General features: G+C 47.3%; 1 protein-coding gene and 1 long non-coding RNA gene across 16 annotated transcripts in view; one reads left to right on the top strand and one right to left on the bottom strand.

The window, feature by feature from the left end:
* Window positions 1-16,540, top strand: part of ANKRD11 (ankyrin repeat domain containing 11) — a 237,056-nt gene that overhangs the window by 203,963 nt on the left and 16,553 nt on the right. For 9 of the 13 annotated variants that reach the window (XM_053914542.2, XM_053914541.2, XM_053914540.2 and 6 more), the window contains 4 exons: window positions 11,299-11,469; window positions 11,678-11,881; window positions 13,524-13,666; window positions 16,078-16,225. In XM_053914542.2, the coding sequence (XP_053770517.1) occupies window positions 11,299-11,469; window positions 11,678-11,881; window positions 13,524-13,666; window positions 16,078-16,225 (666 nt within the window). Of the gene's footprint in view, window positions 1-10,754; window positions 10,849-11,298; window positions 11,470-11,677; window positions 11,882-13,510; window positions 13,667-16,077; window positions 16,226-16,540 lie in introns of those variants that run through there. The other 4 variants (XM_024555985.4, XM_053914543.2, XM_045191810.2 and 1 more) reach the window with 4 other exon arrangements.
* The window catches only part of LOC123479316 (uncharacterized), a 60,293-nt gene continuing 54,455 nt past the window's right edge, over window positions 10,703-16,540 (bottom strand). For all 3 annotated transcript variants that reach the window (XR_008425644.1, XR_006654898.2, XR_006654900.2), the window contains one exon: window positions 10,703-10,830. This is a non-coding gene — a long non-coding RNA (uncharacterized lncRNA). The remainder of the gene's footprint in view (window positions 10,831-16,540) is intronic.

Below are 16,540 nucleotides of genomic sequence, written 5' to 3'. Positions count from 1 at the left end.
ACTGAGGCCTCACAGCTCCTTCTCCTTTTCAACTGATTTGTTCAGGGCTACTTGGGGATGATAGGGAAGATTAACACACAGAGAATTCACATAAGTATACAAAGTAGAAATGCCACCCCCTGGCATGCCCCGGGGACCTCCCATTGTGTGTTCAGTTGGTGAAGCTATGAGGCTTTCAGGCATTCCTGACTGTTTTTAGTCCCCTGAAAGTTTTTCCTTGGAGGATAAACATGTTTTTCCCTCAGAACTACAAAAACACATAAATTAAACTCAATTACTTGAAATAAAAGCCAAAGGGACAGCTGAAAGCAGGACCCAGTGCAGTCTTCTTGTGAGTGCAGGTTGACCCTGGGTGTGATGTGTGCATATATGTATATGTGTGTCTGTGTGAGTGTGTACACATGTGCACACATGTGCATGGGAGTGGGGTGTGTATGAGCATGTGCCTGCACACAAGTAGTGTGTACATGTCTCTGTGCCTTTGAGTGTGTGCTGAAAGGTTAATAATACTGGGTATGTACACTTTCAAGTTGGTACCATGTTGAGCTGCTCACTGGGACCTGTGCTGTGTCCTGGGAGTAACCCGGCCTCTCCTGCCAGCCCACACTCTCGTCCTCTTGATCCTGGAGCCCAGGGGCCTTCCCAGCCTGCTAATCATCTGACTGCTCTACAGACTTGTAGGCCAGTCGCAGGCCAGGGGTGTGAAAGGGCACAGACCACACAGAGCTGTGAGGTGGGCCCTGGCTTTCCTACCATGCAATCATAGGACAAGGAGCCAAAGCTCTGCAAAAATGGTGCATGGGTGGAGGGCTTTCTGCATGTGGAGATATGCATCAGATACTGAAACAAGATAAACATGTAAGAAAATTTGGAGAAACGGAAGAGGGAGGAGCCTCAGAAAAAATTGTTAGTGTCAAAGCTTTTATTCATGAGTTACAGGTCCCTCACCCACACCTGCCTATGCAGGTATTCCTCAAGTGAGTGGGTTCATGGTAGCTGGGCAGACACTTTGGTTAGTTAAAAGCCAGTGAAATGGGTTTGGTTTTGCTGGCTGGGATATGAGGAAGGTGGTATGGGCTCCATGGGGTCTTTCAGGTCCTTTGGACAAAGCCCATAGCTTCTGTCACTGAACAAGCACTTTGGGGATGGGAACAGGTGGGTGTGCAAGGGGAAGGGCCAATACTCCATGGAGCAGTGGAGCAAAGGCATGGTGTGGGTATGTGTGGACATGCGGCTTCTGCCAGAATGAAGGGATGCTCACAATTATTCTGTGACTAGGGCTTTAGGTCCAGAGATCAGACCAAGCCTGATACCCTCTCCTGTTTTTGGTTTTCATACCAGTTCAAGTTGTGGAGGGTGTGCGGTAGCTGTTGGTTATTGGCTGTCTGGATGCTGAGGGTATAGAGGTTGGCACCAGACCTCTGGGATGGTTCTGTGAGTCCCCAGAGCTTTGCTTGCAGAGTCAAGGAGTCAGTGTTAGAGCTTCCACCTCCTGAGACAATGTGTCACCTGAGCAGCTGCATTCTGCAGAAAGTGCCCAGGGGCAGAGGTTCTTGGCTGCCCACTCTGTCTGGTTGGTAGGATTTCTTTGAGGGTCTGTTTTGTTTTGTTTCGTTTTTTTAACTTTTATTGAATTTATTGGGGTGATATTGTTAATAAAACTACATAGATTTCAAGGACCCATTTCATCTTGATGGTGGCTTCTTGGGTCTGTGTGCGTCAGCAGGCCTCACAGATTAGTATGTTGATAGCTGGCATCTTCTTAGCAGGAGGTGTTCCACGCTGGTTCTCTGGAGTATCTAGAAGATTCTTGGGGCACTACAGGAGTGCTCACGTTTACATTCTGTGAGTCAGGACCCAGGTGGGGCAGGGAAGAAATCACCATGAGGTAGGAAAAAAGTGAAAAACATTTAGAAAATAGAATTTTCCAAGCAAGGTCTATGTTACAAAAATATAAATACATGTGAAATAGAGTATTTGACCATCTGTGTTTATTTTCCTTTTGGGGGCCGATTTTAATACCTTTCATATACATCTGCTCTGTTAATATGACGAAACTAGATTTTCCAGTGAGATGATTCTGGTACAAGGGTATGTCAGGTATCGCTTATATAATAAGGAGCCTCTAAAACTAGCTGATGTTTGTGCACTGTGCACAGCAGTGGGAAGCCCCCTGCCCAGGCCTCCCTGCACCAGCCATGACTAGTTTGCCTATTATTTGTCATCTTCCCACTTGCACTTCCCAATAAGCAGGATACCTGAGCTGAGCATTAGTTCTGCACTAACTAGGAGCATTTCTTGCTCAGAAATGGGGTGAGATGGAATGAGGCCATTTCTCTTGAGAGGCACAGACCTGGCAGGTGCTGCCCCCACTGCAGGTCTGTACCTGAAGGAGTAGCCACACGGGAAAATTACTAACTCTGACCAGTAACTGAGATAGAGACTCAGGTCCCTTCTGTCTGAGGGAGAGTCCTCAGGAGTGACAAACCTGAAGGGAGGCTGCCTTGCATTCTGCTCCTGCATGTTCCTCCTGCGCCCTCTGCTGGGAAGATGTGATTTGGCACTCTCTACAAGGGGAACACAGCTGAAGGCTCCACAAGTCGGGTCTCTTGAGTGGTAGGTAAATAGTGAGTTTCCTCGGCTGTACCCTGAGTGGACAGAGGCTGCTGAGCCTCCCCCAGAGACCACTAAGCTGCCTAAGAACCTTCTTCTGTTTCCTAGACCCTCAGGAACTTCTGCATATGACCCAGCGCACAGGAGGCCTATCTCTGCAGCGCGTAGTCAGGGCTGAGGGAGACTTGCCAAGAACAACACCCATCTGTGGTGAAAGCTGGAAATACTCTGCATATCCAAGCCCAGTCAAAGCAAATTCACCCAGATGCGGTTTGTCATTTTAGCTGCCTGCATAGCACCCTGGACAGCTCATGTTCAGGTGAATATGAACATGTGTCAGGAACTATTGGCCAGAGCATGACCCAGAGCCGGGTCTCTGTTAGGGCTGCATGCAGGCAGCATATGCTGTGTCTTGGCCCCTGTGGCCTAGGACTGAAGCAGGTCTGGCTACCTATCTAGGAAGAACAAGCAGGCCACTCCAATGGGACAGCTTTTTCCAGGCTGGTCATGTGAGGAGGCTCAGCCTGCCTGAGCACCTGCTGCTGACTCGCTGCTGGTTTTGGTGTAAAGCATTTTACCACTTACAGTTTTCATGATGAACTTATATGATGTCTGGGACCTGCTTCAAATTATACTATTCTGTTGACTTTTTATGTGTTTAAATTTTTCCATAACTTGAAAAAAAATCTATAATTACTTGGATTGGTTTAGATGATTACCTACTCTCTTCAGGCCTCCTACATAAGCCTTGTGAGCCATTATAGTTTTCTATCCCTTAGTTTAAACACTAGCTTGCTTCTTCCTACCTGGCACCCCACAGGTGGGCCCTGTATGTCCCCAGAGGCCACATGAACTTCTCAAGAGCTTCTCTGCCAGAAGCATCAAGAGCTGGCAGCTGCCTATTATCAATACTTGAATGTGTCTTTGGACTGAGGAAAAATTAAAATTTTCTTATTTTGCTTTTACCTTGTGAATAAAACTAGTCTCTGGTGCTGAAATGTGAACTCATTAATTCAGTGTTTGAAGTTCGAGGACAATTATTGAAATTATGATCATCCTGGTTCTATAAGATGGGAAGGCATTGGCTGTTGTGACTTCTCAAGGGCCGTCCCCTGTTTGTGAAAGGAAGACATCTGCCTCCTGAGCACTGGAGGTGACTTTTGCATGATGATAAAGGGGCATCTGCTCACTACTGAGTGCTGGACTGTGTCAGAGGGAGAGAAAGATGGCACTGTGGGGAAGTGACACTGCTGTGAAACCTCAGGCTGTAAAGGGTACATGCCACCCACACTGTGACCCTAGGAGTTCTCAGGATGTAGGTGATGCATTATGACAAGACTCCCAAAGCTAGAAGGACTGGAGTAGGATGCTTTAGCCACATGCATTATGAAGCCCTGCCTCAGTCTACACTGAATGCCTGATCACCTCCCATCTCAAAGCAGCGTCGAGAAGAAGGGCAAAGCCAGGCCCACTTCTCTGTGGCTCTTGTTGTACTGTGTGCTAGACTTAGGTTCCACCCACTTCTGACCCACCACTGCCATGGAATAAAGATGAGTTTTATTACAAACAGAAAAAAAAAATAGGATGTGCATGTTGGTGGGGCTAGAGAGCAGAAGGTAAAGGGATCCCAGTACCTGTCCCTTCCATGACAGAGTTTGAGGGTGAGAGCCCCATTTTTCTAAGGAACCACATTTGGTCACTCAAAGAATCATATCCAAGTTAAATATTTTCAAATAATTAAGAATTCCTCTGGTCAAGCTATTTCCCAATCATTTTTCTTCTCTAAACTTGAACAGCTTCTTCTATAAAGAGGTGTTTGGACCAGCAAAGGGAGGTTGGTTCTTTGTATTTAAAATTCTCTTATTTCCCCCAGTTGCAGAAAAGGCATGATTCTACAGAGTATCACAGCCTTTCTCAAGGCCCCTTACAGGTGCACTCCAGCTTCAGCGATTTGCTGGGAGGACTCGCAGGGCCCTTCTTGTAGTCCTGCTATTGACCATAACTCATTACAGTGACAGGACACAAAGCAAAGGCAGGTTCTGGCCCTCCCCACAGAGTCTCAGGACTGTTTGCATCCACAGGTCATGAGGATACTCAGGAGTATAGTCTATGAGGGAAGGCCATAGAGGGGAGGGCACAAGAGGGGCACAGGAGCCTGTTCGGATGCATCCTGGTGAACACTGTGAGACTTGGGGTATATTTTTTAACTTGCGTGTCATTCAGTGCTTTTATTTATAATTCTCTAAACCATGGGGAGTTTGTGGTTCTGATGTATGAAGTTGCGGTGGGGTGGGGGGCCGGCTCTCAGCGAGTGCTTCAGTCAGCTCTTGGGAGGAGTCTGTGTCAAGACATGGCCTCTCCACCTGTGCTGTTGCCAGGGCTGTGGTCCGAAGACCTGTGCAGACAGGCCCAGGGACTAGCAGGATTGATTGATTACATGGTTCAGGTGTGGTTGTAAGTTTGAATTGATCTCTCTCTCTCTCTTTTTTTTTTTTAATTCTCAGTATGCATTGGTGTAGTGAAAGGGATGGGCAGTGGTTGGGAGACTGTTGTCTGTGTCCCAACTGTTGCATACTATTATGCTAATATTACTTATATTCTGGTTTGCTGGTTGAGATAACCCTCATTGAATTCCCATGAGCCAGACCTAACTGCTTCCTTCTTGGATGAAGATTAAGACCACAGAAAAGGGGACCTGCTGAGCCCCTCTTTTTAAAATGATGAATGATGGTAACTTCTAAAAAAAGAAATTGATACAAATCAGGAAATTGGAAGGAGAAGCCAGTCACTGCTGCAGCCTAAGTATTAGACAACGCTCTACCATGCTGGTTAAGTGGGAGAGTGTTCTGCTTGAGTCCTTGGGTGTTTCATCTTGCTGCATTTGAAGAGTTGGAGTGTAATGCTTAGGTAAACATGGCAGTCCCTCATGCAAGTCCTTATCTAACTTTTTTTTTAAAACTCATTACCTGATTTGGATCATCTGTCTAGTGTATGGGCTGTCCACAAATTAGGCTTCTCGGTGTGAAGTACTGTATTTCATGACTCTGAACACAAAGGTTAGGCCACATGTTTGGTATAGAAGGCCTACTCTGGAGGCCAGATGAGAGACAAGGAAGCTGTCAGGGCATCAGCTTCCCCAGCATGCCAGCACTCCACTCACTGCAGACCTGAGTTTTACCTGACACTGTATTGAACTTTGTGGTTTCACAATAGCACCTTTAAATGCTTTCCCATGGAGTAGAGTCAAGATGGTATTGATATCTTAGGATTTTACGATGGGTCACAGAAGTTACAGATTTCTCTCTCAGCATTTGGTTAGACTGTGTCTCCTAGAAAACGCGTCTGCTGAAAAAGCCTAGGAATTAGAGATGGTGAGTGAGAAACATAACAGATGAACATCTGAAGTCCCCATCGTCTGAGAATAGTAAGAGTTGAGATTCATCTCTGACCTGGCCCCTGCCTGCAGGTCTGCTGGGGTGGCCGTGGACACACCAAGGGCCTCACAAGTTCAGGCCAGTGAGAGGCCGTGCCTGTGGACACTTTGGGCCAGAAGACACCATTCCTCAGCTAAGGCATTTGTCTCTTCAGCTGGTGTCTAGACAGCGAGGGGATTTGAAAAGCCTCCTCAGAGACTAACCTACCCTGCTCTCTCTGTAGGGCAGTCACTTGGATGTGTGCTACCTTATACCATTGGAAATATCTTGAGCTCCCTCCAGTCCTAGATCAGAGACAGGCATCTGTGCACCCAGGGACCCAGAGTTCAGACCAGTATCAGTTCCCAGTCAGAACTACAGACCATGGTGAAGGAACCATCCTGAGAGAGGGTCAGCCCCAGGGACTTCATGCCTTTGGATGATTAGAGAATGTAATAAAAGAGAAAATTGAAAACATGAGCAAAGAACAAGATACGGTCAAAAAAAGATCATGTAATTTTTTAAAAATATAAAATGGAACATAGGGAAATGAAAATTGTCACTGAAATTAAAATTCAATAGGCAGATTATATAGTTTATAACGTAAGAAAGAATTAGTGAATTGGGTGTTATAGCTAAAGACTTAGGCATAGAAAGAAAAAGAGACATGAAACGCAAAGGACATTAAGAGATGCATGTGGGCAGTAGAGGGGAGCTCAGGTGCAATGGTAGCACCTAACCAAGGAGAGAAGTAGGGGCACTGGTGCTCGGAGAAGATGGAAAACTCCTCCTGTCTGTGAAAACGAGTCCTCAGTGAGTATATGCTCCTCAGGGAGCATAGTGCATTATACACAGGGGGAAATACTTACACACGTAAGCATTTTGAACAGCACAGAAAAATTGTTAAAAATAGCCAAGTAGAGGAGACATTGCCTATAGATAGCAAGCCAGCCTTCCAATAATGTGGAGGCCAGCACCACGCCACAAAACTGGACACTCTGACTGACTGGGTCTAATAGGGAAACCTTCCCCTAGATGCTCACTCTGTGTCCTTGCTGCCACAATTGACTGTAACTCAGGTCTTTTCTCCAGTGGATGCATCTGAGATCCACTGATTGTTGGGGAGTGAGACTCAGTTGCAAGATGTGGACTCTGGACACAACTCCCGCACACAGAGGTCCCTCAGCAACATCTGCCCTTGACAGCCCCCCAGTCCCCTGGGAAAAAGGCTCTGTTCTAGTCAGACAGCTGAAGTAAAGAGCACAGAACGGGTAGGATGAGGAGGAGAAAGGACTTAAGTAGGTAACTGGTGACGACCTGGGGACGGTGGGGATTCTTGGATTTGCCAGCTGGGTGACCACATACCCAGAAGGTCTAATAAAATGCTCACCAATTCACAGAGACCATAGGTGAACACATATAAGCATGTCAGCACTGTAGAGATACAAGGGACTGTCATGTCACCGTGTTTTCCTAAAGACACTATGGGGGACTGGCCAGCCTCATGTGAAACCATCTGTCATTCATCAGCCTAAAAGGAATGCCACAATTAACATTGGAATATCAGGAACACAGTAAGAATGAGGAAGACAGCACACAGGCTTGAGGGAATAGGAAGCAAGAATCCAATAAGAAGACAGCTCTCCTCTGGCTGTTGGGATCTTAGGCCCAGCTGTTTCCCACCCGTGCTTTCCATCACTCTGCCTTCCCTGGAACTCTGTCTCTGGCTGTCACCAGCCCTCAGAGTTCTTAAAAGCATGTGGAAGCTGCAGACCACAGTCCCCAGTCTGCAACCCTACCCCCTCACCCCCAAGTCTAAGCCTGGGGGACATTTCATAGACCAGCTTGTTAGAGCCACACCCTCGACCTGCACTTGCTGCTTGGCTGTCACATGGAACTACCAGTTTTCCACTCTGCAACCTGGTGTATGCCATTTGGAATTCATGTAAGTTCTACTTTGTTTCCCATTCGATATTACAAACAAAAAACTAGCAGAATGCCAGAAGAGGTTGCCAGTTACCCCAAGTGTTCCTCCTCTTGCCCTGTATCCAGCATTGCGCTGGCTGATGAGGGCATGTTGCCCAGTTGGGATAAGAGGCAGATTTTGTGGCCTCCCACCTTTAAGGGGCTGGTCTCACCTGGACTGGCCTCTGGGTTGGCCCTTGCCAACAGGACACAGTGGGCCAAGAGGTCTGTAAGGAGGGCAGTAGGACTGCTTCTATAGCATGCAACAACACCCTGTGTGCATGTTGACCCTCAGCTCCATGGCCTCATTGAGGCTTCATTGAGGCTGGGTCAACATGGAGAGGCTCCCTCTGCAGGCAGGGCTTTCAGAGGCAATCCCTCCATCCTGAAACTCACAGCCTGGTCGGACTCAGACTCCTCCAGATACTGGTAGCTTTGGGAGCTTGCAGAAAATATTTCACCATTGAGAAATTGGCATCTTAGATCCGATTACATTTTTGGGTTTTTCCCGGTATTAGGAAACATAAATATCCAATTGAAGCTCAGGGAAGTCCTTGTGAGAAGGCTGCTCTCTTTCCACATGCAGGGAGAGAGTGTCTGCACCCTTTCTTCAGCATCATTGAGAGTTGCTTACAACCCAGGACCATGGGAGAGAGGAAAGACACGATCCTGTCTTTGCTGAAGCTGGGTGACAGCAGAAGCAGAGAGAGGGATGGTGTTAGGGTGTGGTGCTGGAGAGGAGCTGTGAGCATCCCACACACAGTGCTATCTCCACACACCACCTCTGACCTTTGTCCCTTGCTGAGACTACAGGCCAGGTGCCATTTGGTCCCACTCTGCAGCTGGGGACAAAAGCTGTTGTCGCAGAAAGCCCTCCGGGTAAAAAGCTCCAAGTTTTCAGCAGAAACTCTCAGGAAATGTAGGGTAAGCTCCTGAAGATCCCTTTCCCACCTCCTTGACCCCTAAAGAGTCCACTGCCTGCCTTGTGCTTGAAGACAGTGGCTTTGGTACCTTCTGCTTGATTCCTGTGGCATCTTAAAGTCATTGTCACATCTACCCTGAAGACATCCCACTCAGACCCTCCCCTTACCTACCCTGGGTCCACCCAGTACCCCCAGCATCTGCGCATAGCAGAGAAGCAATGCTTTTACCAAATGGCACCCACAACCAGGGGTTCTCTACACTGCTTCTCTCAGGTTTTACTTTAATCCCAATGAGCTTCCTGTCTTCATGACTCCAGGTGAGGGGGAAGCAGTGGCCCTCTTGAACTATGTGTGCTTAGTTGGGGCATGGTGGGCAAGAGACCCTAACAGGCTGGAAGCTAAATGTTTGAGACCAAGCAGTGCCTTCTGGGAGATTGGGCAGAGTGTAGGGCGCATGCATGTGTCTTCTGCATTCTTGCAAGGGGACCACAGTGGACATTGAGAACCCTGTGCTGGAAACACCTCCTCAGTGGTGGAGCATCACCGCCCTGTCCATGGAGGGGTGCTGGTTTGTGCCTGTGGAGAACTGCCAAGGAGGTGGGTGCAGCCTTCCCACTGGTCTTTTTTCCATCGTTATTTGTACCTTGGCAACGGGAAGCTCCGTTATCTTTGTTACTGGAATATGTCACATAGGCAAGCAGCAAATGGCCAAATGGGAAAACATAGAGAAGGCAAGCAGAATGTGCAGTATACGCAGAGATTGAAGCACTGAGCTGTGTAAGAGTGTTTAAACCAAATGCCCAATTTGGATATTAGGACATCCAGTCACTTTGAAAGCGGGCTGTAGCTTCTTGGAACTTAGTGGAGTTACTGGGTCAGAACTAGTTTGTCATCCTGTGCAGAGGCTTCCTCGAAGGCCCTTGCTACTGGAATGTACCATGAGGCCCTGCTGCTTGGAAAGAAGGTTGTAGGTAGAATGGGAGTCACATAAGCCAGAGTTCATCAAAGAGCATTTTTTCCTGGAATTTACTTCCTTTCTCAGACTTGTGCTTATGGATTTGTTAAAGACCGTTGCTGGGGATGGTGACCCATGGTGCCTCAGTGTCCACCTCAGCATATGAATCAGCATTCTCACCAAGTCCAATTAGTTTTTAAAAAGGCAATTTAAAATAGTTTTTAAAAAGTTTATGGAAAATTCTTCTTAAGGAAATTTAAAAATGATGGACATGTGTGTGAGGCCTAAGGTGGTGAATTGTAAAAGGGATATTGTTCTGGGAGGGAATGAGCAGGGTGGACATGTGATCTGTTTAGTCATTGTTTCACAGATGTCACCACCTTTCTAGGGTCAAGCCCTGGCCAGGGGGCCAACTGAGTGACCTCAAGAGAGGGGCTCCTTGGATATGCTGAGTGGGAATCAAGGGAAACACCTCTCAGAGGAGAGTTTTAAAGACCCACATCTCTTTCTACCTGTAGCTTTGCACCCCATCACCTAGAACACTGTGCAGTTTCTTGTCTCTGAACAAGGTCTCCACCCCAAGAACATGGGCTGTGGGGGAGGGGGTGGGTTCTGAGGCTCTTGATGGACCCCAAATTTCCCCTCAGTAGGAGTGTGAGGTGAAGGAAGAAGGCAAGCTTTTGGCTCCTGGAATTGGGGGTATCTTTTCTCTTCCTCAACCCCTGCCTCTTTTAAAAGAAACAGCACATGCACTCTGTTTGAGGTTGACAGAGTATTTTATAATGGGTGAGATAGGTGGAGGATTTGCTTGTTACAAGGAGGCTGAGACGGGATGGCCGCGCTGTTCCATCGTGTCTTGTTAGTGCTCTGTGTTGATGCCTTTAGATGCCTCCAGCTCAGTCCATGTCGTGGTTCAAGGCGGGTTCGCTCCTCGAAGCGCCATGGCATGAAATGGAGGTGCCTAGAAGCAAGAAGAAAGGTACAGTACTGCAAGTCGGCCTTGATCTGTTTATGTATTTCTAAACTATGTTTGCCATTTTATGTCTGTACTGTTTGGAGGCGGGACGGGAAGGAAGACTTGAATTACAGAATGTGTAATAGATGAGACCTGTCCTGTGTGAGCCAGGACATTGGTGATCACCTGTCCCACCGCCTTGCACATAATGGGTGGTTTGGGGAGGCACCTGGAGCTGAGTAAATGGTTGGTGGGGCTACAGCTTAGCAGACTTCATTGGCAGATGACAAGGTGTTGGAATTGTGTCTCACGTTTACTGCTGGAAGAGGTGATGATGGGCAGCAGGAGTGCTGCCAACTCTGTTCTTTCCCTTCTGTGAGGTGGGAGGAAGAGGCTTTGAAATGCCAGTTAAGACTCTGGGTTCTGAGGACTCCATGGCATGAAATCTCCCCCCTCTCCTCCACCACCTCACAGAGAAGCAGGGTCCTGAGCGGAAGAGGATTAAGAAGGAGCCTGTCACCCGGAAGGCCGGGCTGCTGTTTGGCATGGGGCTCTCTGGAATCCGAGCTGGCTATCCCCTCTCTGAGCGCCAGCAGGTGGCTCTCCTCATGCAGATGACAGCCGAAGAGTCTGCAAACAGCCCAGGTGAGCCCCCAGGTGGTGGGTAGTGGGTGTTTTCTGGGACTGGAGATTCCCTCTACATACATGGAGATAGGTACCTATGCAAAGGCATCTGCTTTCCCTTGTGAAGGTGGCCCAGGTGGAGGTTTCTACAAAGCAGGGACACCCCCAGGCCCAGCCTCACTGGCTCTACCCCTAGTAATGCTCTGCCTGTCATTTCCTTGGCCTACAGTAGATACAACACCAAAGCATCCCTCCCAGTCGACAGTGTGTCAGAAGGGGACACCTAACTCTGCCTCAAAAACCAAAGATAAAGTGAATAAGAGAAATGAGCGGGGAGAGACCCGCCTGCATCGAGCTGCCATCCGAGGAGACGCCCGACGCATCAAGGAGCTCATCAGTGAGGGGGCGGATGTCAACGTTAAGGACTTTGCAGGTGAGTACTCACAGCACCCAGGAGATGGCAGGGCAGGGGGACCCTGCAGCAAGTTCACAGGAGGATGTGAGGCTGGCCTCCCCAGAGGTGTGGAGCCCTCTGGCCAAGTGTCATCATCCTGACAGTAGTAGCCTTGCACCTGGGATCAGCATGATGGGAGCAAGAGCCAATCCCTGCGACCATGTGGTTCCGTGGGTGTATTCTGGGTGTATGGGGCAGACCCCACTCTTAACACTAGTATAATTTGCCATGTCTGAGGTGGAGGAATTAGTGTTTCTTGGAAAGTATTTCAAAATAAAATCATTTTGTTTTTCATTATTTTTAAGACAATTGAGGAATATTTAGCTATTTACTCTGCTGTATTTTATAAACCCCAATTCTGTACTAAAGGATTCATTCTTCCTGGCTCCTTGGGGTAGGAGAGTATCTCTGGCATATTTAGGAAGAAATTGTATTGCCCAGGGACACCTTCCCATCTCCCATAGAAGAAATGTCACCCCAGGACTCTTCCTTTTAGTGTAACACAAATGGACGTGCTTCCCTGACCTGACACACGCTGAGGTAGGGCCCTGTGATTACAGTTCACATATTCTTTTCTTGCATAAAATACTTCTGTTATGCCATGGTGCATCGTCAACAGATTTGAGTTGGTTGTTGAAGGTGAATGAGAACATAAGATTAGCAAAGCAGTCTTCATGCAGAAAACTTGATTTTTCTTTCCTGTTGCCCTAGTTGATAGTTATCTGACCAAAACCTAGTTTAACAACTTTTTTTTTAAAGCAATTTTCCTAAATCAAGATATTTTTCAAGAATATCCATAACAGTTTTATTCTTAGTAGCAAGAAACTGAAAACAAAAATGTCCATCAGTAAGTTCATGTATAAATAATTTGTGGTATATGCATGTAATATTCCAATAAAACTCTAATATATACACATAAAAAGAAAAGAGCTTCTGTTATTTTAGTTGGATCATTGAAGTACTTCCTTAATTTTCAGATTTGATTTCTTCTCTACTGTAACACGTGACATTTTTCCATAATACATGACTATTTCTAGAGCCCACTGCTCTGTTGTCTCTTGTTAGTACATTTTCTAGTACATTATTACAACTTGCCTTCATTCAAAATTTCGTTGTTGTTGTTGTTGTTGTAGTAGTACTAAATCAAGATTTTCTTCACAGTACCAGAGTTTGTGTCCAAAGGAACAGGCCCTGTTTGCACATTGATGTGTGTGGCCGCTCTGCCTGGTGGTCGATCAAGGCTCTGGGCTACTGCCAGGGAATTCTCCCTGTGTGTCTTCATCCACGTTCCAGAATGGGAGTTTTTTCCTCCCCACATGTTGATGGATGAGCCGGGCTGAGGCTGCCTCTCATGATGCTGTGTTCACCAGTACTCTACCCTTTTGCTCAGGATTAATTCCGCAGGTGGTTAATCTGTAGGGTTAACAAGCCAAATCTCCCTGAGCAAACAAGAGGCACTATAGTAAAGCACATTCAGGCCTTCCCTAGACCTCTAGCCTTTCAGTTCAGAACAACACCCTCCAGGGCTTTGTCCTGTCATCAGTTCCTTGGAATGTTGCCTTGAGACAGGAGTGACATTCCTGAAGATTAAATAACATATGTCCTAAGTGTTTGTTTCCAGGCTGGACAGCACTGCACGAGGCATGTAACCGGGGCTACTACGACGTTGCCAAGCAGCTGCTGGCTGCAGGTGCAGAGGTGAACACCAAGGGCCTGGATGATGACACGCCCCTGCATGATGCTGCCAACAATGGGCACTACAAGGTGCGTCTCCCATCTGACTTCCCCATCATTTTGTAGCTCTATTCTCTGTCCTCATTGCCCTTCATGTCTGCTGGGTGACTGAGAAGTGAGTCTTTGCCCCTCACCAGAGCTGTCCTCTCTGACCAGCCCAGTTTTCTCATGATCGGTCAACAACTAGATGGCCTCTTGCACATCTGACAACCAGTACTGTCTGCAACGTGTGTGAAAGGGCCCTGCTTTAGGCATGCAGGTGTAATTGGATTTTAGTAGGTGAATGATCATACCCATGGGAAGCAGGGCCTTGGTGACTGCTACTGGACCCTATCCTTGTTCCTGTGGTCCTGGTAGACTAGGAAGGCCTTGACTGATGTGATACTGAGAGCTGTAGCCAGTCCAACAGCAGTGAGTACCCTAGTGCATTGTTTCTCCTGAGAGGACTCGGCCTCCTTGGGGAAATGACTGCCTCCAGGTCTGAAGCAGGTGTACATGACGTGCCTGGTACATCTTGGGCTGCCAGAAAGCAGGGCAGTCATAAAGATGAGGCATTCTTGCTACAGTCATTACCAGAGCCATCTTGAAGAGGCCCCTGGCCAAAGAAGGCACAGTTGAGCAAGGTAAGGATGATGACATCAATAGACCAGAACATACCATGGCTGTTCTAATTCAAAATGCTCCTTGTAGCAGCTCTGCCTGGTCACTTTTAGCAGATACCAGAGAACCAGTAAGCATCAAGAGTATGATGAGCATTATTTGACAAGTCACTGCAGGGGAGAGACACATTGGGAGGGCGTTCTGATTTAAAGATTTCTGAGACAACTGGAGAAATCTGAGCATTGATTATATATTTGATGTTAGGAATTCCAGTGAACTTTTTAGGTAAGATAATGGCATTATATTTTCTTGTTTTTTAAGGACCTCTTTAGGGAAATAATACTGAAAAAATTAGTGAAATGTTTGTGATTTGCTAAAAAAAAAAAAAAATGGGGAGTGGGCAGGTGTGGGTGACATGAGGCTGGCTGTGAGCTGGTAGGTGATGAAATAGGGAGGAAGGGGGTTGTCATTTGAATCTCTACACTTTTGTAATTGTCATTTTAAAACTTTCTATTATGGAAAATACCAGACTGTGGAAACATGGTAAGGGAGGCAGAATAATGGCCCCTCAAAGATATGTCCATCCTGATCCTGGAACCTGTGACATGTGACCTCACATGGAAAGAGGACTGCAGGTGGGAGAAAGTGAAGAGACATGAGATAGAAGATGATCCTGGATTATCTGGACCGATTCAGTGGCCTTCAAGGGTCCTGACGACAGGGACCCTTCACAGCCGGGTCAGAATTGCAAGCAGAGGCAGAAGGGAGGATATGAGGGAGACCTGACCTGCGCTGCTGGCCTCAGAGGCAGGGGCCATGGCCAAGGAATGCAGTGGCCTCCGGCAGCTGGGATGGCCCTTAGCTGGCAGACAGCAAGGACGTGGAACCAGAGTCTGTCCCCCCACTCCCTGCCACTGCAAGGAACCTTACATGCATGGAAAGGAAGGCGCCAATGCCACACATCAGCAGGGTCAGTGGGGGCTGATTTTGAACTTCAGACCTGCAGGATATTGTAAGATGAAGGTGGTAGTGATTTATTAGAGCAGCAATAGGAGGTTGTCTTAATGAAGCGGTAGAAACTATAACTGCTGAATGAAAATAGAGTATGTGTGTAACAAGAGTGTATATCAGTTGTTTATAAAGATTCTTATGCTGTACTCTCTGGAAAAAGTTGAGGCTGAATTTAATGTTTATGCTGCTTGAGTCCAGTGAATCAGCTATCCTGGGCAAAGAAGCACAGGTTGCTGATTATAAACAGTTGAGCAGAGCTGTTGAAATGTCACTTTGAGTGTTTCTGTCATTCACATGAGCATCTATACCCGTGTAAAACAAATAATTAAGAGGGAATCTTATTTTCTGAAATAAATGAAAACATAAACCTGCTTGCAAAAGCTTGGTCTTTGTTTCCTCTATTATGTAGAATCTCCCTCCAATAAAAATCTACACCCTAAACTGCCAAAACCCCCCTTTCCATGACCACTGATCCCTGCTGAATGGTGAGCTCATTATTGGCAGAAGGGTAGAGTCTGTGTGAGATGATTCTGGGAAAGTGGTCAACTCTTCATGAGGGAGGAGGTCTTCTGTGGGAGTTGGGACTGTTCTACCTGTAAGAGAGCCTGGAAGGGGGGCCAGGACTCCATCAGGGTCCTTTCTGTGGAAGAGGCACAGTCTAGAGACCCTACCAGAAAGTGCTGAGCACACAACTTCTGGCCATCAGTCTGGGGGCTATTCTGTGGTTAAGCTCAAGGTTCTCTGAACAAATTACAGTTTTACACAGGCACTATAGCACAGTCAGCATTTGTCAGAACACACCCTCACACATCTGCTCTGCTATCTTACAGGTGGTGAAGCTGCTGCTGCGGTATGGAGGGAATCCTCAGCAAAGCAACCGAAAGGGCGAGACACCACTGAAGGTGGCCAACTCTCCGACCATGGTGAACCTCCTATTGGGCAAGGGCACCTACACATCCAGTGAAGAGAGCTCGACTGGTTAGTGGCTGGGCACCAGGCCATGTACAGGGTGTGGTGGGGAGCAGGGTGTATGACACTATGGGGTACAGGCCTCACAGTACTACTGTGATGTCAGAGGCAACGTTGGCTTTCATCTGCATATCAGCACACTGTGTCCCAGCCTCCTGGACATCTGGCACATACAGGGACTTCTGGACACTGAGGACCTGGTGTTTTAGTACCAAAGACTTACCCTAATATGCCACCCTGTCTTTGCACAAACCTCTCTTTGGTTTCCTTTGGCCTGTGGTTCACCTCAGAGTTCACTCAAGTGAAGTGCTTCTCTGGGGGGCT

The sequence above is a fragment of the Desmodus rotundus genome, chromosome 12, assembly GCF_022682495.2.
Source record: "Desmodus rotundus isolate HL8 chromosome 12, HLdesRot8A.1, whole genome shotgun sequence".
Lineage (NCBI taxonomy): Eukaryota > Metazoa > Chordata > Mammalia > Chiroptera > Phyllostomidae > Desmodus > Desmodus rotundus.
The sequence above is the reverse complement of the archived record's forward strand: the minus strand, read 5'-3'. Positions and strand labels throughout refer to the sequence as shown.